This window comes from Oryctolagus cuniculus, chromosome 7 (assembly GCF_051225735.1).
Source record: "Oryctolagus cuniculus isolate XC-2025 breed Fujian yellow rabbit chromosome 7, ASM5122573v1, whole genome shotgun sequence".
Classification (NCBI taxonomy): domain Eukaryota; kingdom Metazoa; phylum Chordata; class Mammalia; order Lagomorpha; family Leporidae; genus Oryctolagus; species Oryctolagus cuniculus.
Window position 1 is genome coordinate 46,495,814 of NC_142873.1, and position 24,113 is coordinate 46,519,926.

A 24,113-nucleotide genomic window follows, 5' to 3' on the forward strand; every position below is an offset into this window, starting at 1 on the left:
TAGAAATGGGTCTGGGGCTCAGCAAAGAGACCATTTTAACCAAAGAAGGTGAGGTTTCAGGGGACATGGAGTGTGAGATCAGTGACAGGTCAGATTATGATGACACAGATAAAGAAAGTTCTCCTGTTGCCATGGCCCTTGGTGCCTACCCAGCTCAGTGAGGGATGCAGCGCAGTGAGGTCAGTGAAGTCTACAGCACATCCCACCATGGCTGTGATGGGCGATCAGCAAACTGCCCTGGCACCTGTCATATCCCTTGCAACTTCATCAAGTGCCACATACCTGAGCTCTGTCGTCACAAAGCCCCATGAGGAGGGCAAGAGGTGGGGTCCAAGTAACAGGGACTTAGTACCCAAAGCAACTGTTCCCAGATTTCCTGAACAGCAGCCAGCATGGGCCCAAGGAGAAACAGAACTATTGCCTTAGGGAAATCTGAGAGGTTTAGCAATGCATTGTGTCAGTAGATCTTCCAGTTTAGGAGGAGCTAAAAACCTTTAAACTGTCATCATGTCCTTAATCCTAAAATGCCATTAATCCTCTGTAGCACTCCTGAGTTCTTATGAGCATATGGGCAGCAACACCTATAATCTCCATTAAACTGAGAAGAAGACAGGGAAGAATGAATCATGAAGGATGCCTAATACAACAAGAAATGTGATATGGGGACGGACTCAAAAAGTGGGGAGATACTTAATAAAGAAAAGAGTGTACAGAAGATAAGGACAGAGGACTGGAAATGAAGAAAACACAAAACTCCCAACTCGGGCTCAGTCTCAGCTAGGAAGCCTTCCCTGAGCTCCCTATAGACAGGAGGATGCCTTGCTCTGAGCTCCACAGCAGCCTGCAAATGTGCCAGCACAGCAGTCCTCACACTGCTGGGGAGCCATTTACCTACTTCCTTCCCAGATGGAAGAGTCCACAAAGGCATGCATCCTGTTTGTCTTGTTCGTGGTGTGTCCCCAGTGCCTCATGCTCACTGAGTAAACTGGTGAACCTGAGACAGGGAAGGAAACAAGGCTCAGACGGATACGGTTAACATGAGTACCCAAGCCTCTGAGAATCCACGAGCTCACCAGTTGTGGCCAAGAGAAAACTTCACCTCTTATCAAATGTCACCTTCCCCAGCCACCAATTATAAATCACAACCATCCCTGCCCTCATTCCACCATACAAGGACTTCTATCCCTTCCCCTAATCATTTCTCACCAGATCACCTGACACTGATACTACATATGCTACTTACTTGTTTTATTTGTCTCTCCACCCTAGAATGCAGAGGTGTCATAGAGCAGAATTTCACTACGGTAACCTCCGTGCCAAGAACAGTACCAGTACTTTATGCATAGTAAGCTATTTTTTTTAATTTGTGACAGGCAGAGTGGACAGTGAGAGAGAGACAGAGAGAAAGGTCTTCCTTTTGCTGTTGGTTCACCTTCCAATGGCCGCCGCGGCCGGCACACTGCGGCCAGCGCATCATGCTGATCCAGAGCCAGGAGCCAGGTGCTTCTCCTGGTCTCCCATGGGGTGCAGGGCCCAAGGACTTGGGCCATCCTCCACTGCACTCCCGGGCCATAGCAGAGAGCTGGCCTGGAAGAGGGGCAACCGGGACAGAATCCGGCGCCCTGACCAGGACTAGAACCCGGTGTGCTGGCGCCGCAAGGCGGAGGATTAGCCTATTGAGCCATGGCGCCGGCGCATAGTAGGCTATTAACAAACACTTGTAAGATGAATAAATCATGAAATGAATGAACTTCTCCAATCCAAGGTCAATAGTCGTTCCCCCAAACTTTTCAAACATAAATGCTTCTTCCAGGATTTCTTCCCATGTCTCCCACTCCTGAAGACTCATGGAAATGTCTTTCTCTTATTCTCTACCCTGACTCTTTCCAACCCTCCATCCCTCCTGTTTACCCCTGCTCCTTGCCCTATGACTTCTGTCTCTCTCATGACCCGGCACATAGAGACATCCAAAATAGCCAATCAGCAACGATCACTGTGTGTTTTCACCCTAGAGCCTGCCTCTAACAGAGGCCCCAGGAGGAGAGCTGTGGTACCAGTGCCAAATGGCTAGGAATAGCACCCACAGTTTCCAGAACTCTCTGAATGGATTCTTAGTTTTTAAGTGCCATCACCTCTTAGAGTGAAGAATTCCCCTCCCCCAATTTATGGCCTGTTATGGGGGAAAAAAAACTCATTTTCTTTTCTTAGCTTGCATTTCTCTAGTCTTAAAGGAATGTGAATGTCTTTATTCTAATATTTTAGGTATTCATGGGTATAGCTATATTGATATAATAATATCTTGATCCTCCCATCTGTCAGTTAATCCCTTCCCTGCTATCATCCTTTCCAAATGAAAAGACCTAAGCTGACCATACAGCCCCCTCAATAAGCATTTGCCCATCCTGGTGAGTACTCTTCTAGACACCAAGGCTACAGTGTGCTTACTCACTACTTGGGGACAGACAATAAAGAAGGAAATGTGCAGCAAACCAGGAGATGATGATAAGCACTGAGATGAAACATACAGCAGAGTAAGGGAATGGAGTCAGAAACTGACAACTTGTGGAAGGAGTTTTCCATTTTTATAGGGTGGCCTGGAAGATTTTGCCAATAATGCAGCATTTCCGTAGAAGTCTGAATGATGAAGAATTAACCCCTGTAATTATCTGAGGGAACAGCATTCCAGGCAGTGGGAACAGAAAGTGCCAAGGCCTTGAGGTAAGAAATCCTTTATCATCATTTCCTAGCTACCTTTGTCTAAAATTTTCCAATTATTTCCTGCTTTGGGAAATGGAGACAGAGCCCTTGGAAAGCCCCCCCCCTTTCAGCAGGGAGGAAAGGTGAGCCAACAGCCAAGTGCAGCCCAGACATGATAAAAATACAGAAGACACAGCCAGGAGTCTTGCAAATGGATGTATGCTCTGAAGCACATCCTCATGAAGCAATGCAGAAATTACTGGGCCCCTTCTGTTGGCTATGGAGGACAGCTCAGAGCCCACACACTGTTTCATGTGGCTAACTCAGGTTGGCTTTAGAAACGATAATAACTATAATCTCTTATACATAGTATGTGATCCTGTGTTAAGCTTCATGATAAGACTGCCACATAGAGCAAAATATTGGAGATGCCTAACACGTTTGAGTGCCTCCTATCTGCCAGAAGACTTCTAAGCACTTTATTGTTTGACAACTTTGTGCTGTGACACAGATAAGAGACCCTGTAAATGCCAGTGTCACATATGTTTACAACCGAAAGGTGGATTGCTGACAGGAACAGAAAAGGTGATATTGGATCTATTGAGATAAGCCTAGAGCAAAAACATTTGCCTGTCCCTATGAGCAACACTTCATGCGTTCTAGGAGGACTGAGGCACAGAGACACTAACACGAGACCAAGATCCAATAACAAAACCAAGCAAAAAGCTAATTCTTCCTAGGAAGGAATCCATCTAAAGTTGAAGCTGCCTACATGTGTCTAGGACAGGGCCACCGTACAATAAGGCACGGCCTGGTGACAGATGAAACTGTGAGTCTGGACAACCGACTGATTCAGTTGCAGCTGAATCAGCACACAGTGATGGCAAACTTGGCAAACACCTACTTAAGTCTACCACATCTGAAACACTTCTATCAGTCCTCCCAGCTCGATATCAGAATGAGACCTTCCTGTTTAATGACAGTTTGCAGAACCAGGAATGGAATGTAGTTCTGATTCTAGATCCAGCTTATCTCTCGGACAGTGCAATTCAAGTACTTCACACTACAAGTATTCCCTACCTACCAAATGTGTTATTTTGTACTTGTCCAGAAATGAAATCCCTGTCACTTTCCTGCCACTTTCCTGAACAAAGAGATGGTCACCCAAAAATCACAATCACCACTGAACAAACAACTGAAACAATCTGCCTTGGTTTCCCTTTGTCCTTCCCCTCCTCCATTTCTGGTCCCTCCATTGTGGAAATTGCACACCTCTACCTACTCAAGATTCATTGCTTTCCAGAAAGCTTTGACAAGAGCATTACCCTGATGCTAGATGGTGATCCTGATGCATTGGGAAGGGCTAGGTTATGGCAAAGGTGAGAGTGTAGCTTAAAACAAATTTTATTTAAAAAAAAAAGGTTTCTCCATAGTTCACATCCTCAAGACTCAAATTAAAGCCTTCAAAAAATTCCTTTTTTGTTTTTCAAGTGGTTCAGGGCAGCAACTCACCATCCTAGGTGGCTACTGTATTAAATCATAATACTAATTAATCTCTGGTCATAAAGAACTTGAGCTCCTGACACACGCTACAAATCGAAGCCTAAATAAACTCAGCGGTATGCCCAAGACAGTCAGGACATTTGATCCCACATGACTTTCCAGAAAGTTAACAACAGCTAGGCCATCTCGGAAGAAAAAGAGAGCACACCCTGACTGCTGCTCCCTTGTGCCAGGCATTTGAGCTCATTTAATTTCTAGAACACTGCTAAGCAGAACTGGATTCCCATGCAGATCTGCTTGACCCTTCCACACTGGATCTCTCTACCTTGGATTGGATTTCTAATGTGAAAAAAAGAACAGAACATAGAACTGTGGAACACTAAAGACCCTGTGTCATATACTAAAGTAAGGAAGTCTGGACTGCCCACAGCTCTGCTATTGTCTTCTTATGTAATCCTTTGAGATCTTATAAAAATCACACTGTCTTCCATGAGACTGATTTTTTCTCTTCTCAAAGATAAGAAAGCTCTGGATGCTTGAAACTATTTTAGGGAAACTGAGAGGCCTTAGTTGCAAGGGCTTTGGTCCTTTCAGATGACAAGGACTCTCCCTGCACTCACCTTCACCAGCCCACCTCCTTGCGACACAGAGCCAGGTTTCAGAACACCCCATGAGGGGACTGCCAGTGTCTCCTGTTACATACCAGCAGGAGCGGCTGGCATGCTGCGTGGAAGAATGGAGACAAGATACACATAGGCACCCAGGCTTCTACAGACTTAGTCCAGCCCAGATAACAAGTCACAACAGAATCCCGTCTCTCCCCCTGCTGCCACTTTTCCTCCCCTAAGCCCTGAACTGTAGCCATCCTCTCCCCTGCTCCTGAGACAGGAAGGTGCTGCGGTTTCTGATGCTGCAAGAAATTAATGATTTCTTTCCTGCAGGGTAACTGGGGCCACGTGGAATATTTGTGACCACAACAAAGAGATTGAGATTAAAAGAAGATGAGTAGGCAGACCTCCCATGGCAAAGTGTTGTGGTAACTGAGCCAGGTCAAAGATGAGGCACACAGAAAGGTGTGAGGCTGCTTGGGGCATAAGCTTTGGGGGTAGAAGTGGTCAGAGAGGGAGAATGCTTGTTCAGGCTAGTCCCACTCTGGGGGTAGAATTGATGATGATAAAATTTTGCACATAACACAACTCTAGTCACAGTTCTTCCATAATCTCTTCCCTAAATCCTTTTCTCTGCTAAGAGGTCTGTTGTCCTCATTCATCCATCAAGGAGATAAATGAATAAATGCGGGAATGAACCAGCCAATCAATGAAGAAAACTCGTTTGACCTCCAATAACTTGATCCTTTTTTTAAAGATTTAATTATTTGAAAGGCAGAGTTAGAGAGAAAGAGAGGGAGAGATCTTCCATCGACTGAATCACTCCCCAAATGGCTGCAACAACTGGAGCTGGGCTGGGCTGAAGCCAGGAGCTATGAGGTTCTTCTGGGTCTCCCATGTGGTTGCAGGGGCCCAAGCACTTGGGCCATCCTCTGTTGCTTTCCTGGGCACATTACCACGGAGCTGGATTGGAAGCGGAGCAGCCAGTTTATGAGCCAGTGCCCATATGGAATGCCAGTGCAGTAGGCAGCAGCTCTACCTGCTATGCCACAGTGCAGGTCCTGATTATTCCTTCTTATTTCTTGACTATGCCAAGAGTTTGTTAGGTGGACAAGATAAATAGGTGTATCATGCAAGTGGCAACTGCCCTCACTTATGGGACCAGGGAATAAATCATGATGGACTGGGGACAGCACCACTCTCCAGGCCTAGATAATCACCAAATCCCCTAAGCCATCTTCTAGCAGCCTCATACTCTGGTTATGCTTTGCTGGCAAAGGCTTCAGAAGGATTATTCCCTTACTCAAGCCGTGGCAGTAGCTCTTTGTGATTATCTGCTTCTGTCTTCCTGTTCTCTCAGAATTCTGAATCCGTATCCTACCATACCTGACAGCTGAGTGAATGAGACACAGCAAAGACTTCTCAGGGACACTAGGCAATCTGCTCCTGTGGGAGTCTTGGAATTGGCACCTGCCAAGGACGTCCTGGGCACTGACCTACCTGGGCCAAGTCTTCAGCTTACTTGATCCAGAACTCCCTGTACGCATGTATCACAAATGCATTCAGTTGCCCTACTGAGAGCAGTGACTCCTGGGCTGATCCTCAGGCCTCAACCCTTAGTTGGGTTTAGGAACTTTAGCATTCAACTATTTTCTGGGAAAACGAAAGTGGTTCCTGTGTTCTTTCTGTTCAAGATACTAGCAGCCATACCCTAGGCTGCCTACCCAAAAAATGGTTCAGATTCCAAACCCATTCTCCTGCCCCATATTCTGTAAGGACCTACAATTTTTACACATCCTTGTCTTTATTCTTAAGAGTCAATTTAAAAACAAGTTCTAAATCCAAAATAAGAACTCCTCAGGGAGCACATACTTGCTGAGATGGAATCCTGTCCATCCTTTTGTCATTTTAGCACCCTCCCTAATTTTTCAAATAAGAAGGGAAATTGAGTCACAAAGAAGAAATCTTTTCCACGTTCATAATGAAAATGAACAGAGAGGCCAGCGCCATGGCTCACTAGGCTAATCCTCCGCCTTGCAGCGCCGGCACACCAGGTTTTAGTCCTGGTCAGGGCGCCGGATTCTGTCCCAGTTGCCCCTCTTCCAGTCCAGCTCTCTGCTGTGGCCAGGGAGTGCAGTGGAGGATGGCCCAAGTCCTTGGGCCCTGCACCCCATGGGAGACCAGGAGAAGCACCTCGCTCCTGCCATCAGATCAGCGCAGTGTGCCGGCCGCAGCGCGCCAGCCGTGGCGGCCGTTGGAGGGTGAACCAACGGCAAAGGAAGACCTTTCTCTCTCTCTCTCTCTCTCTCTCTCTCTCTCACTGTCCACTCTGCCTGTCAAAAAATAAAATAAATAAAAGAAAATGAACAGAGGACCCTGAGAAGACTTGCATTTGAGGGGCCAGGAAAGCCTGCAGGGAAATCAAGAGCAGATCTGACTGTTCTTGAAAGGGGAAGAAGCAAATGCCTGCGTATTGGCCTCCACATACCAGATTCCCCAAACTCACCTCTTCCTATCCTGACAGAGCTCACTCAGGGTGGAGGGGTGGGAGCACTAAAAACATTGATGGGACCCCAGATGAATTATTAACAAAGCCTCAAATACAGTGAAAATTTCACATATCACAGAGCATATTTACTTATCTTCTCCACTCAATTTCCCCTCTCCTGCTTTATCTCAGGAGATATTCATTCTTTTGGTCAGCAAAACATTATCAGGTGCCTACTACTGGAGACTTTTGGTATCTGCTGACTTATAAGGTTGTGCAAGACCCCTGAAGGGCAGAGCCACAGCAGTAATTCCACATCATTTGCCTGTGCCTGGCTACATCTCCTGCAGGCAGGTTTAACCTGTTGGCATCCTCAAGCTAAGGCCTTTAAACCAACAATCCCTCTCCAAAACGTTTCTGAAAAACAACTCAACACAGTCTGGAAGTTCCTCAGAAAGTTAAACATACAGTTACCTTGTAGTATGGTATGAACAGGATTTGCCTCCCTGACTTGTACAAACATTTAAATCCCAAAGTCTTATATTAATGGTTAAAGGATTAATATTCATGGAAAATGGATTAAGGGTGGAAACTTGATTTAATTACAGCATCTAAAAAAAAAAAAAAAAGGTGGGCCCAGTGGGAGGTCTTCAGGTCACTGGGGGCTTGCCTGGGAGAGTAGTTCTCAGGACAGCATTGATTATTTAAGCAAGCCTGGCTTCCCTGTTTCCTGGGTCACCATATGATCCTCCCTCCACACGTGTTCTGCCTTCATCAGGTGTCAGACTGATGGGGCCATCTAATCTTGGACTATAAACTTCTAAAACTGTACCCTGAGGGGCAAGCATTTGGTGCAGTGGTTTAGAAGCCTATATCCCATATCAGAGAGCCTGAGTTCTAGTCCTGGCTACTTCACATCTGACACAGCTTCCTGCTATTCCACACTCTGGGAGGCAGCAGGTGATGGCTAAAGTAAGATTCCCTGCCACCTGTGTGGGAGATCCAGATTGAGTTCCAGACTCCTGGCTTCAGCCTGGCCATGCTCCACCTATTGCAGCATTCAGAAGTGAACCAGCATATGGAAAATTTTTTTCTCTCTTTTTCTCTCTCTCTCTGTCCCATAAAATAAAATTAAAATAAATAAATAAAATTTAAAAAGAAACTGTAAACCAAAACAAACCTAATTTTTTTCTAAGAAGCTCCTCTCAAGTATTTTAGTTGTAGTAACAAAAAGTTGACTAATATGCCATGTGACCCAGCAATTTCCAAGGCATAAACCCAAGAGAACTGAAAATAGAACATCTACACACAAAAATGTATGCGAACATTCATAGCATCATTATTCATAGTGGCCAAAAAAGTGGAAACAACTCAAATATACATAAAGGAAAAATGGAAAAACAAGATGTGGTATGTCCTTGTGATGGAATACTATTCAGACATAAAAAGGAATGGAGTACTGATATAAGGTACTACATGGATGAACCTTGAAAACATTATTCTAAGGAAAGAAGCAACTTGACCACACACTAGTACTATACAATTCCATTTGTATGAAATGCCTGGGTTAGATCAATTTATAATGCCAGAAAGTAGATTAGTGGTTACCAGAAGATAGGAGAGGAACAGGATGACTGCTAACAGGCAAAAGATTCTTTTGGGTGGGGGGACAAAAATGTTCTATAATTACATTTGGTAATGATTATACAATACTTAAAAAAAATTGCTCACTTGGCTAATCCTCCACCTGCGGCACTGGCATCCCATATGAGCGCAGGGTTCTAGTCCTGGTTGCTCCTCTTCCAGTCCAGCTCTCTGCTGTGGCCCGGGAGGGCAGTGGAGGATGGCCCAAGTGCTTGGGCCCTGCACCCGCATGGGAGACCAGGAGAAGCATCTGGCTCCTGGCTTCGGATCAGCGCAGCGCCAGCCATAGCGCACATTTTGGGGGGGTCAACCAATGGAAGGAAGACCTTTCTCTCTGTCTCTCTCTCTCACTGTCTATAACTCTACCTGTCAAAAAAAATTTTCTAAAAAAAAATTGCATCTAAATGAGTGCATTATACAGTATGTACATTATATCTCAACAAATTTCTTTAGCAAAAAGAAGAAAAACTCAGAAACCTGACCGACCTAATTAGTCCAAATTCTACCACACACAATCACTTTAAAGACAACTGTTTTGGTCAGTGGCACTATTAACCATGTTCTGGAAATTACCTAGGATTCAATGAGTTGTGCTCAACAACGACTTTTGACACTTTCTAGCTCATTTCATTTGAGGGGAAAACATGCTAAGGATGGTGGGCTCTTGAATCCAAAACAAAAAGCCTAAAGTAGAAGAAAAGGCCAGTCTACATGCTAGGTATGAAGAGCCCACTCCAGACCAAAACCTGTGCACTAGGGGCTGGCATTGTGTCACAGCGAGTTAAGCCACCTTCTGCAACACTGGCATCCCATAAGAGCACCAGTTTGAATCTTGGCTGCCCTGCTAATGTGCCTGGGAAAGCAGAGGAAGATGGCCCAAGTCCTTGGGCCCCTACCACCCATGTGGGAGACCTGGATGGAGCTCCATGCTCTTGGCTTTGGCCTAGCCTAGTCCTGATCATGGCAGTTATTTGGGATCAGTGAACGATTCTCTCTCTCTCTCTCTCTCCCCCTCCCTCTCTTCCCCTATCCTCCTCTCCCCTGTGTGTGTGTATATGTGTGTGTATGTATGTTCTCCTGTCTCTGTAATTCTGCATGTCAAGTAAGTAAATAAATAAATCCTTTTAAAATAAATCCTGTGTGCTAGACACCCAGGAACTATATAGGTCTCCTTCCTTTGGCTCAGAACACATTTTCTGACAAAGCTAAAATATTGCTGAGGCAGTGTTACCCTAAAAAAAACCACTGACTCCCACAGATGTCATTAATACCGAAATGGCCTATAATTAACAGGAGGATAATTCACCTGCAAAGGAAGATTTTCAAGTAGGAACTTACTTGTGCAGGTGATAATGTGACCTTTTAAGAAATCTCAATGGTTTTTATGTCTATTAATTAGTCCCACTTCTCTCCAGGAGGTGCTCACTTGCCCTATCTGCAATTTATCCACCTGCATCCCAGCAGTACAAAGGGGCTTCCTTTGTAGTACAAATTGCCATCCTATGGATCCTGTGGGTTTCATCTCTCTAAATACATACACAACATCTCAACAAAAGAGAAGAAGAAGAAAGGTTCACAATAATCATCCTTAATGAGTTGGCCAAAATACAATGAGGAAACTCCCAGAAAAACTACATTAATTCAAAAATAGTACCTGTCCCAACCACTGAGCATATCTTCATCCCAAGGGGAATGAACAGCAAAGCTTGCAATAAGGTCGAGAACTACATCAAATGGGCAGGCAGAACTTAACCTCATTCCAAAGCAATCCCAGAGCTATCAATTACAACAGATGGTAGTTTTTCTGTTTCTAGGTTTTGTTTTTATAAGCATTTGTCTTGCCTCCCCAAATGGTTCATCAGTATGGGAACTATTTAGGTGCTGAAGAAACGTAAGAAAATAAAAACTATTTGAATGGTTAAGCACTAGGAGGTTCTCATTTCAAGGCTGATTCCCTTCATAGTGTGTCATTAGGAAGTTACTTTGTTCTTACTCACTTCAGTCTGTATGGAAAACTATTTCTCAAGCAGCAGTCGGCAATCACCTGTTCTGTCCCAAAAGAGGTGGAATTACACAAGGGTTACAAATAAAGGCTTTGGAATCAGGAAGATGTGGGTTCAGCCCACTGCAAGCTGTGTGACCATGAGAAGTTATTTATCATTCTCTGACTTCCGTTTCCTTGTTTGAAAATGAAAATAATCCTTTCTGCCTCAATGGCGCTGTTCCAAGAATTAAACAAAATAGCACAAAATAAAATGTTAAACATAGAATCTGAAATACAATAAGACCTCACTAGATTGTAGCTTTAAAATGCTTTGCCTGGGAGCAGTGTTGTGGTACAGAGCGTTGAGCCACCACTTGTGATTCCAGCATCTCATATGAGGATTGGTTCAAGTCCCAACTGCTCCACTTCTGATCCAGCTCCCTACTCATCCACCTGAGAAACAGTGAAAGATGGCCCAAGTACTGTAACCCTGTTACCCACATGGGAGACCCAGATGGAGTTCCTGGCACCTGGCTCCTGGCTCCTGGCTCCTGGCTTCAGCCTGGCTCAGCCCCAGCTGTTGTGGTTATTTGGGGAGTGAACCAATATATGGAAGATTCTCTCTCTCTGTCACTCTGCCTTTCAAATAAACAAATCTTTTATAAAAATGCTTTGCAGAGCTGGCATTGTGGTGTAATCGTAAAGCCACTACCTGTGACATTGGCATCCTATATAGGAGCCAGTTCATATCCCAGTTGCTCTACTTCTGATCCAACTCCCTGCTAATGGCCTGGAAAAAGCAGTTTGAGCACCTGCCACCTATGTGGGAGACCCAGATGAAGCTCTGGGCTCCCGGCTCCTGGCTTTGGCCTGGCCCAGAGGCTGATTACTGTAGCCATCTGGGAAGTGAACCAACGAATGGAAGAGTTCTCTCTCTCTCTCTCTCTCCCTCTCTCTCTTCCTCTCTCTCTCCATCTCCCTCTCTCTGTAACTATGACTTTTCAAATAAATAAATCTTTTTTTAAAAAAAAGAGAGAAAAATCCTTGCCTTAGAAACAACAAGGCCATACTCAAGCATGACTACATTAAAAGCAGCACAAAAACATTGAAAATAAACAAAAATAGCATAGGTCATGATGCAACTGAAATTGTTAGTGAAGTAATAGTATACCAATTATTGCCCTCTCCATTTCCCACAGAGAAAGACTGAGAAGCATGAAGTTCTGAGACTTTTATCAAATTCATGAAAATAGCAGTTAAAGTATTACCTTTGAACCTTTCGCTAACTACAAGGTTGGCATTACAGAATCACAGAATGCTAATGCCAAAGGAAACTCCAATTCTTTCCCTTTACAAATATAAAAATTCTAGGTCAGGTTAAGTGATCTGCCCAAAATTACCCAGAATAGCTCATTGTTCCTTCAAATCTGCATTCTAGCCCTTGCAGCCTCCCTATCTTCCCTCTACTCTACCTATCTATACTGTACTAACAACAGTAATAAACACTTGTGAAGCAGTTTAAACCACAGAGGAGCATCCTGTGTATCCTATCTCCCGGAGAGAAAAAGTTCTTCAAGTTCAAGTATTTTTATGTCAGTGCTTGCAGGATCCATCTACTCAAACACCTACCAACTGACTAGCTGATCAACACCATTCTCTGCCCATCCTCTAAAATGTATTGTGTTAAATGAATGCAGACATAGCAGATCCTACTACTAAGAACATAATCTTTCTGTCCACTGCCCCATCAGGCAAATGGGTTTGCCCATCTAGCCAAAAGAAATCATTGCTAGGCACCCCAGGAAAATGCCAACAGAAAGGGGCCATAGCATTCCTATTCTCTGTCATGACAGCTATGTCTGTACACCTTACCCACCCACTCCTACCTCCCCATTTGTCTACGGGAGCAGCCAAACCTCCTCTGGGTCTTCAGTTCCAATAGGTGAGAAAAGACATCCCTGAAGAGCAGTAAGTATAGATACAAGAGCAGAAAGACAATCTCAGCATGAGGCAGCTCTGAGGATTTATGGAAACTTGGCAAGACCTGACTAGTAATGACAGACCCAGAACAGCAGAGGATGCAAGGTGCAGAGAGAATAACAAAACACAAAAAGCTGTATTTCTGACATAGCCCTATGGAACCCATGACAAGTCACTCAATCTAGCTGGATCTCAATTTCCTCACCTGTAAAATTATGAGGGCAAGAGGCTGGCATTGTGGCATAGTGGGTAAAGTTGCTGCTTGCAAAGCTGGTGTCCTATATGCACACTGGATCATGTTCTAGCAGCTCCATTTCCCATCCAGCTCCCTGCTAATGGCCTAGGAAAAGCAGCAGAAGATGGATCAAGTGTTTAGGCCCCTGCCATGATGTGGGGACCTGGACGAAGCTTCTGGTTCCTGGTGGCCATCTGAAGAGTAAACCAGCAGATTGAAGATCTGTCTCTCCCTCTCCCTCTCTCTCTCTTTCAAAATAAATAAATCTTTTTTTAAAAAAAATTAAGAGGCCATGACTAGATATGCTTTTCAGCTCCAGAGTTTTTTTTAACTCTACTTTTCTCTATATCCTTTTATCCAGTCAGACTAATCAGCTCACTTTAGTCCAAACAAAATAAAACAGTCTCACCTTTGGACTATTGGTCTTTCTCTTCTCCCACCTAGAATTTCTTCTGCTACTCCTCTGTCCACCTGAATCCTTTTAGGGACAACACAAACCTCATCTCTTCAAGGAAATCGAGGCCCAGCCATGCATCTAGACTTTTGATGTTAAGCTCTATGTATGTCCTATCTCTGGTGTTCAAAATGTTTTCCTAGGGGGCCAGAGCTGTGGTGTAGCAGGTAAAACTGCCACCTGCAGTGCCAGCATCTCAAATAGGTGTCAGTTTGCATCCCAGCTGCTCTACTTCCAATCCAGCTCCCAGCTGGATTGCCTGGGAAAGCTGAAGAAGATGGTCCAAGTCCTTGGGCCCCTGCACCTGTGTGGGAGACCTGGAAGAATCTCCTGGCTCCTGGCTTCTGATTGGCCTAGCTCCAGCCATTGTAGCCATTTGGAAAGTGAACCAGGGGATAGAAGATATCTCTCTCTAGGCACTAGGAATGCAAACATAAATAAAGGCAGCTTCCCCTTCTTCCAGGATCTCACAGCAGGATGATAAGGAACTGGGTTAAACAATTAGAATATACCATATAATGGGATGGGATAACTTCCTCAAATGACAAATTAATTATTAACGGAGCTTATTTTAAATAAGTATATCTACTCCCTGTGGTCATACTCCCATTGGTCCAGCAAGGGACGATGTTTTGAATCAGCTGATCAAAGACTAGAATCAAGCCACAGCCGGCGCCGTGGCTCACTAGGCTAATCCTCCACCTGCGGCACCAGCACACCAGGTTCTAGTCCCGGTCAGGGCGCCGGATTCTGTTCCGGTTGCTCCTCTTCCAGGCCAGCTCTCTGATGTGGCCAGGGAGTACAGTGGAGGATGGCCCAAGTGCTTGGGCCCTGCACACCATGGGAGACCAGGAGAAGCACCTGGCTCCTGCCATCGGATCAGCGTGGTGCGCCGGCCGCAGCGCGCGCAGCCGTGGTGGCCATTGGAGGGTGAACCAACAGCAAAGGAAGACTTTTCTCTCTGTCTCTCTCTCTCTGTCCACTCTGCCTGTCAACAAATAAAAATAAAAATAAAAGAATCAAGCCACTTCAGATTAATGGTTTCTCAACCAAAGAAGATCTGTCCAGGACTGAATGGGATTGGGGCATGAATACCAATAAGCATCTTCGTATCCACAGAAAATCATTTGATTTTTCTCTGCTTTCTCTTCTCACAGAGACTAAGTAACCCAGAGACTGTGGAAAACATCTTGGATCTCTTAGATCAAAATAAAAATGGACAAGTTGATTTTCATGAATATCTCTTGTTGGTGTTCCAATTGGCCAAAGCCTGCCATTGTAAACTCGATAACGAGTCATATAGAAATATAACCTCCCAGCAAGAAAGGGGACAGGAAGGAAACCGAGATCATAATTTTCCAAGAAATACAGGCAGACAACACAGTCAGAGGCATGAGGGGGAAAGGCAGAACCCCCTTCCCAGTCTATCTGTAAGACAAAGTCAGGATGCCCAATATGACCAGTCAGAGAGACAAGATAAGGACTCTCACTATAGTTTGTCTGAGACACAGGGCCAGGATTATCACTACAATCAGTCAAAGAAGCAAGATACATATTCTCACTGTGGTCAGCTTGAGAGACAGGGCCAGCATTCTTGTTATGGTCAGACAGAGAAACAAGATAGGGACTCCTACATAGTCAGCCTGATTCCCACCGTGGTCAGTCTGAGAGACAAGACAGGGACTCCTTCCAGGGTCAGCCTAAGAGACAAGACAATGATTATGGCTTCGATAAGTCTAGGCGGCAAGGTCAAGACTGTAGCTCAGGTCGAAGATTGAATCATAAATCCAGCGATGGCCAGCATAAAATACAAAAAATATCATTGCCTTAGGTCAGTGTGAGAAACCACCTCGAGATTCTCATTATGGTCAGTCTGAGAAGGTTGGACAACAATAAAGCTGTGACCAATCTGTGAGCCTCAGACCAGACTCTTGCTCCAGCCAAAGGAACCAAAAGGAATCAGGCTATAATCAAAGATACAGGTACAGATTCAATTCTCAATGTGACCAGACAGACAGTAAAGGCCAGAGCCCTCACTATGGCAGATGGATAGACAGGACCAGAGCCTTCACTATAGTCAGACAGACAGACAGGGCCAGAGCTCTCACTATGGTCAGATAGACAGGGCCAGAGCCTTCACTACAGACAGACAGGGCCAGAGCTCTCACTATGGTCAGATAGACAGGGCCAGAGCCTTCACTATAGTCAGACAGACAGACAGGGCCAGAGCTCTCACTATGGTCAGATAGACAGGGCCAGAGCCTTCACTACAGACAGACAGGGCCAGAGCTCTCACTATGGTCAGATAGACAGGGCCAGAGCCTTCACTACAGTCAGACAGACAGACAGGGCCAGAGCTCTCACTATGGTCAGATAGACAGGGCCAGAGCCTTCACTACAGACAGACAGGGCCAGAGCTCTCACTATGGTCAGACAGACAGATAAGACCAGAGCTCTCACTACTGTCAAATGGACAGATAGGGCCAGAGTTCCCACTACAGCCAGTCACAGGCTGGGGAAACAGAAATACAAAAACAAAATAGGTGCATCCAGAGGTCTCAGGAAACAAGAACAGATTCATATGTTGAGCGGTCAGGAAGACTAATTCAACAGATTCAAGGACAGAAAGTGAAGCAACGTCAGAGACAGGGATTCCAATCTAAGGAAGAGCAGCAGAACAGCCACTACATGCGAGAGCCTAAGGAAGACAGCCAATACCACCAACACAAACTCTTAGCACAAACTCAGCAAGAAAGGGCACCACACCAGAAAGGGAGAGACTGGCAGTCATGCAGCAGTGAGCAGGGTCAGAGACAGGCCCAGGCCAGGCAAAGTCATGGTGAGGAACAGAGCCATCAGGCAGCAGAAAAGCAGGTCCCTCAAAGCTGGGGTAGACACAGCCATGAGGGACAGGAGAACCCGTGAAGAACAAAGCCATCAGACAAAGGACAGACAAACCCATAAAGATGAGCAGAACCACCAGAGACAAGACAAGCAAACTCATAAAGAGATTCAAAACTACAGCATAGACAAAACCAGGAAGATGAGCACAACCACAAAAGTCAAGACAGAAAAACCCATGAAGATAATCAAAGCCATCAGCAACAATGGGATAGACAAAGCCCTAAGAAGAAAGAAAGGTTTCAAGGATCTCGGGCAAGCCTATCAAAACAGAGGCAAAATCCACATTAATGAAGATGACCAGAGCTGAAGTTCACAGGGAAGACACTGTGACACAGCTTTGCATCTAACCCAGAGTAGTATGAGGCCTCAAAGAAGACAACAGAGCAGAGCTGATTCTACCAAGGCAGTTTTTCCCAACTTCTTCTAAAGCTATATACATGAACAGAAATCACATCAGTATTAGGCTATGTGAGCACCAGAGCTAAAGAAGAAACTTACATGATAACTTTATCTTTCCCACCGTTTAGGAGGTGGAAAGCATGCATGTCTTCCTTCTGGCCTCTGCAAGGATGCTCTTGACGGCTAGTGTTCACGGGCAGCACATTTCAGTTCTTTGAGCAGCAGTTCTAAAGTTTTCTGGATGAGTGAGATCTAACTGGTAAACTGGGTGAAATAATCAGATCTTAATTTGGGGGATTTGAATCATTTCCTGGTTTTCATCTATGTAGGCAGGTCCTGATTGGATCACTGACAGAACACTTCTCCCTGAAGTTCAGAAACAGGCGAGGTATTCTGAAGATTTCCATTACATCCAAGGAGAGAAAAGCTAGTCTTAAAAAGCTTGGCTCCTGTGGATAAAACATCAGAATAGCAAGCCTGATAGACTAGAATGACACACAGTGAGAGACTGCTAAGACAACCAGGGACTATGGAGGGCACCTCTGATGCTTACATTTCCTGCACCCAGGATCCTACCCCTCATCAGAGGGACTGTCCACTGAGCACCTAGCATTAGAGCTAACTAGACTCACTCCAACTCAATACTTGTCTAATTTCTGATCACACAAAACAGAACGAAAGCATATGTCATCTGTTTTCAGATACCAAGGGCCCAAAACTGTCGATCCACAGCTCCCAAGAACTGAAAATTTTTCACTATAAAAATCTCTGTGCAGACTATGAAACTGTATTAAAATACCCAATAAATTATTGGTGAGCAATGACTGTGACAACTCTTCTTTCTTCACTGTGGGATTGTGACATCTTCACTTGTGGGCTACTTTCTGAGAATAAAACTTCATTTCTTCACTTCTAAAATTTCTTTGTTACCTAAGTTCCTGGGGATTGAAAAAGAAAATAATCTGGGGCCAGTGCTGTGGTATAGCAGGTAAAGCCACCACCTGCAGGGCCAGCATCACCTTCCAGGCCCACGCCCAGCTAGGCAGCCCGGGTTGGAGCAGCCTGCCACCAAGTAGGAGGCCTCCTGTCCTCCTGTGCCGCAGAGCCCCCTGCATCCACCTGTGTGCCCTTTTGATATTATTACCTTCTGGTTTTCACAAATTAAGTTCAAACCAACTACTTAAAAAATTTTTTTTGCAGTTCCTGTCACCAACCAGGGATCATATTTGACCCTTAGTACTCAATCACCACAGCACTCAAACAGCACTCAGGCCTTGCCAATTCTGTACTCGAGATGCTGCATCACTCTGGAGTCTCATGTCTCCATCTCCACTGCCATAATCTCCCGTCGCAGTAGCTCCCAGAGACTTAAGAATAAACCTCACCACCCTTAGTATAGCGCACAGGTCCTTCTCTGGCCCAGGTGACCTGGTGTCATGAGAGGCTCCTCCTGGAAACATCTAGTTCTCCAAGCAACCATGCCAAGGACTTGGCCTTTTCACAGTGGACCATAATCTTCCATAAATTTATATCTTTTTAAAAAATTGTATTTAATGCACCGGCCGCAGTGCACCGGCCGCGGCAGCCATTGGAGGGTGAACCAACGGCAAAAGGAAGACCTTTCTCTCTGTCTCTCTCTCTCTCACTGTCCACTCTGCCTATCAAAAATAAAAAAAAAATTGTATTTAAGGTATACAAACCTCATGTATTTCATATATACAAATTTAGGAACATTAGTAACATTAGTGATACTTCCCATCCCACCCTCCCTCCCACCCACACTCCATCCTTTCTTCCTCCTCCTGCTTACATTCCCACTCTTAAGTTTTACCAAGATCTATTTTCAGCTTACTTAATGATCATATAGGTAACTCCACTAAGTAAAAGTATGGAGAAAAAAACACTGTTCTTCAATGGAAGAGACAAGGGCTGTAAACAATCACCAAATCTCAAAATGTCCATTTCACTCCCATACGTTATATTTCAGGCACTCTATTAGTTACCTATGAATTTGTATCTTTAAGTATACTATTTCATCTGCCTGGGATGCCTGAATGTTGTTTTACACCTGGCAAAAACTCAGGTAGCCCATGTGTCCCAACTAAAATGTCACCTCTTCTAAGCAGCCTTCCTGGACCCTCAACATTCTGCTTTCTCTAAGTTTCCTCTCCTCGCTATTACAGCATTTGGCTCATATTCTATTGTAATTTCTTCCCCTTTTAAACTTGTAATAAAATCATATTTTACACTACCTTGTACTGCTCAGCACTGTGTGTAGACACTAATATCTGCAGCATTCATCATTTGTTTTTTTTTTTAAAGATTTATTTTATTCATTTGAAAGACAGAGTTACAGAAAGAGGTAGAGACAGAGAGAGAGGTCTTCCATCTGCTGGTTCACTCCCCAGATGACTGCAATGGCTGGAGCTGAGCCAATCCGGAGCCAGGAGCCCGGAGCTTCATCTGGGTCTCCCACGTGGGTGCAGGGGCCCAAGGACTTGGGCCATCTTCTACTGCTTTCCCAGGCCATTGCAGAGAGCTGGATACAAAGTGGAGCAGCCGGAACTAGAACTGGTGCCCATATGGGATGCCAGCGCTTTAGGCCAGGGCTTTAACCCGCTGCACCACAGCACCAGCCCCAATTATTTGTTTTTTGAATGGGTGAGAAGGTGGAGGATATAAGTGTGGCTTTGAAATAAATTCAATTGACTATTTATTGGGCAGCTACTCTATAGAAAACATAAGCAGAGAGAAATGAGACTGAATGAAACCCTCATTCAAGGACTGGTCTTGTGGTGCAGTGGGTTAAGCCGTTACCTGTGATGCCAGCATTCCATGTGAGTGCTGGTTTGAGTTTCAATGGCTCCACTTCCTATCCAGCTCTCTGCTAATGCACCTGGAAATGCAGCAGAAGATGTCCCAATTGCTGGGGTTCCTGCCACCCTGGTGGGCTGGTTGGAGACCCAGATAGAGTTCCTGGTTCCTGGCTTCAGCCTGACCCAGCCTTAGCTGTTACAGTCTTTTGGGTAGTGAAAAATAGCAGAGAGAAGATTCTCTCTCTTTCTCTCTCTCTCTCTCTCTCTGTAAATTCTGCCTTTCAAATAAATAAGTCTTTTTTAAAAAAAGAAAAAAAATGCCATCTTTCCCATGAAAATTTTAAATATCCTGTGAATCTTTATATAAAAAAAGAAAGAAGCAAACCTCATTCAATGAGCAAAACAGTAACCTTTTTAGGTATTTTACACAAAACAGAGATTTAATATCTAAAATATTAGGGATTGAATTATTAGAAATCAGCAATAGCCGGTGCCATGGCTCAATAGGCTAATCCTCCGCCTAGCCGCACCAGCACACTGGGTTCTAGTCCCGGTCAGGGCACCGGATTCTGTCCCGGTTGCCCCTCTTCCAGGCCAGCTCTCTGCTATGGCCCAGGAGTGCAGTGGAGGGTGGCCCAAGTCCTTGGGCCCTGCACCCCATGGGAGACCAGGAGAAGCACCTGGCTCCTGGCTTTGGATCAGCGCGCGCGGCCGTGGCGGCCATTGGAGGGTGAACCAACGGCAAAAGTAAGACCTTTCTCTCTGTCTCTCTCTCTCTCTCACTGTCTACTCTGCCTGTCAAAAAAATAAAAAGAAAAGAAAAATGAAATCAGCAAGCAGTTCCTGTAACTATTTTAAGTTCTATGCCTCACCAGAATTGCAAGCCAGGAATCAGAAACCTGGCATCCAGAAGCTGCTAGTATTGCTTCCAAAAATGCCTGTCAACATCCATGTCTCTATAACTTGTTTGCCAAAATAAAAAGCCAATATCACCGGTGCTAGCGTCCAACTCACTCCTACCTTCCAAATATCATGCCAACTCATTTAACTGGAAAAAAAAACATTCAATCACATCCAAACTCTAGCTGCAAGGAAGTCTAGGGAATGCAAAAAGAGATAGATATGGGTGCTGAAGACCATCAGATTGTATTCATTATAGGAAGAGCATAATAATGCAAACAGCAGGCCCTTTCCTCAAGGAGATTAAAATACAGTAAGGGGCAGGTGCTTAGCTTAGCAGTTAAGATGCCAGTTAGGATGCCCATGTCTCATATCAGGAAAGCTGAGTTTTATGCCCAGCTCCAGCCTCCAACTCCAGCTTTATGCAATGCAGACCCTAGGAGGCAGTGGTGATGGCTCAAGTAACTAGGTTTCTGCAACCCCTGTGGGAGACCTGGAATAAGTACAGGCTCCCAATTTCAGCCCTAGTGGGAAGTCATTGTAAACATTTGGGAAGTGAATTAGTTAATAGGATATCTCTCTTGCTCGCTCTGTGTGTGTGTGTGTGTGTGAGTGTCTCTTTCTCTCAAATATAGTAAGAAAGGTATGTATAACAGACAACTATTATGCAAGGCACAATGTCTTAAATACAAGAAAATTGCTGTTATGACACCAAGAAGGGAGAAAGTAGCTATACCTGGAAGGACTAAAAAAGGCTTTCATAGAGGGAAGGCATCCAAGCTGGGACCATAATCCTGGAGGAGAGCAGAATGAGAAGGGTCATGACCTGTCCCAGGCCTCAGGACCCATTGGAATGCCATATGTTGGCTTCTACTTCAATGGCCTATTTATTCAGGAGTACAGTGAGTCTTCTTTGGATGTTCTCTGTAACTTAATCCCTCCCCAGCACGCTAAATCAAAAGCTGCAGGATACAGGTAGAAGGCTTCAAAATGTGAGGGCTGGCATTGTAGCATAGCAGGTTACGCCTGTGCTTGCAATGCTGGCATCCGGTATGAGTGCCAGTTCAAGTCCAGGCTGCTCCACTTCCAATCTAGTTTCCTGCTAATGTGCCTGAGAAAACAGCAGATGGTGGCCAAGTGTTTGGGTCCCTGACACCCATGTAGGATATCCAGATGAAGTTCCAGGCTCCTGGCTCAGCCTGGCCCAGCCCTGGCCGTTGTGGCCATTTAGAGGGTGAATCAGTGATTGAAGATCTCTCTCTGTCCCTCTCTCTGTCCCCCCTCTATCTGTAACTCTGCCTTTCAAATAAATAATTTAAAAAAAAAAAAGGTTTCAAAATCTGAAAATTGTTCATGGGTCATGGAGGTATTTAGTGGATCACCCATGCTTTTCCACTCAAAAACCTAGGAGACATTTCGTAAGTAGTCATTCCCTCTTCCACATTAAACGCGCAAGCAATTGCTTTTTTTCTACCTCAAAATACAGAACAGCCCTCATCTATGATCTTTTCATCTCCCCAACTATCATCCCAGTCCTTTTCTCTCCTAGATGGGACTCCCTACCCCTTTAGAAAATGTAAACCACATCATGTAACCCCACGCTTAAAATTCTCAGTAATTTCTGCCGCATTGAGAAGAAAACCCAGCCTCCTCCCCAGGGCCTTCCTACAAGAGGGGGTCCTGTCAGACCTCATCTTTCACCACTCTCAATTTCATTCACTTTTGTTCCCCCAACCACTCTGGCCTCCTTTCCATGATACTAACAGGACAAACTGGTTCACACCTGGAAACCTTTGAATCAGCTAGTGTTTCTGTCGGGAACAAAATCTTCTCCCTGATCTTTTGTTGCTGGCCCCTTATTTTATCCAGAGCTCAGCTAAAAAAGCACGCTATCAATTCATCTAAAAAAGTGACACGTCCACTGAGCCACAGACACTGAAGCCAGGCATAGAGGGCTTCAAAGAGCACTCAATCAGCACATGTTTATTGGGCATACATCATGCCATGTATATTATCTCTGTTTATTCTTAAATAATGACTGGAATTTCTTTTATAAACATTTATTATATATTTTCATTTTATTTGAAAGGCAGAGAGACAGAGAGAAAGACAGAGATCTTCCATTGGCTGGTTCACTTCCCAGATGTCTACAACAGCTGGAACTGGGCCAGTTTGGGGTAAGGAGCCCAGAATTAAATCTAGGTCTCCCAGACAGATGGCAGGGACCTAAATACTTAAATCATCACCTACTGCCTCCCAGGATATGCATTAGCAAGAAGCTGGACTTGGAAAAGATAGGGTTCAAAGAGAAGCACTCTGATATGGGATGCAGGCATCACAAGTGTCACCTTAATTGCTGTACCAAATGGTCACCCCTGGAATTTGTAACCCCAATTTATAGCTGAGGAGACTAAATTTAAAGAAATTACAGAGAGAGACAGAGAGACACATCTTCCATCTGAAAAACACCTTGGATGCAAACTAGAGAAAAATTCCCATGGGGTTCTAGTGCCACCTCCTGGTCACTGGGTTCCCTAGCTCTTTAAAAGAGGTTTAAACAAAATGACACAGTAATGCACTCCCTGCCCAGTGAATAAGACTTTTGTCCTATGGACTGTCACCAGCTTCTGCTAACGTAGCTTTCAATTTAAAAGATGATATATGCTAGTTGCTGCTTAATTAAATATCCTTGGCCACTGTTTTTGTGTGTTTGTTTTGTATCACAGGTCCCAACCTAGCACTGTAAGGCTTTGCTCTAGCTTTGCTTGCCACTGAATGAGACACATATGCCTCCAGTTCAGTTGCTAAATTCAATCCCGTTTAACAATTATTGAACATTGTACTAGATTCCCTTGCTGTGCTATGGAGTTAACAGCAGCAGTGGGGAGTCCAACATAAATGGGTTCCAATCTTTGCCCAACAACTTAACTTCCCACGTGGCTCAAGCTTAGGTTTCCTTGTGTTAAAATTCTAATACTCTGCAATATCTTCCTCATCTATTACAGGGTTAGTAAGGATTTGTACAGTGACCAGCACAGTCTCTGGCATGTTCCAGGCCCTAGAGAACTGGGAAGACACAGCTCGGGGGATGCAACAAACCCATGCATGTAGGTAAAGATGAATCAGTGTAACAGTATTTGTTGATCACCTCCTGCACATCACAGGCTGTAACCCAAGGTGGTAAAGCAGGTAAGAAAGAGTACACCATGGAGTCTCAAAGGAGGGGCATATAACGTCAGGTGGAGAAGAATACGTATCATTGTGGCAAAAGAGGAATCTGTCCTGAACATTATTAAACAATAAGGATTTAAATAGGCAGATGGATTTCTTCAACCACTATTGCACTCACCCTTAAAATCTCACCTCAAATGTCATCTCCATAAAGCCATCCCTTACCCTAGCTGAGTCTTCAATTTTTCCACTCACCTCAATCTTCTAAAGTAGCATTCTAACTCATTCCTATTTTCAAGCTCAAAGGGTATAATCATGTCTTTCACACTG

The 24,113-nt window shown here is 44.6% G+C and overlaps 1 protein-coding gene across 1 annotated transcript; it reads left to right on the top strand.

Annotated features, from left to right (window-relative positions):
- Nucleotides 1-207: 207 nt before the first annotated feature.
- Nucleotides 208-16,038, top strand: RPTN (repetin). Its single transcript, XM_089299383.1, is given in 8 exon segments — nt 208-323; nt 1,270-1,345; nt 14,751-15,105; nt 15,201-15,404; nt 15,407-15,637; nt 15,640-15,768; nt 15,771-15,896; nt 15,899-16,038. Coding segments are annotated over 8 exon segments (1,377 nt in total).
- The last annotated feature ends 8,075 nt before the right edge of the window (nt 16,039-24,113 follow it).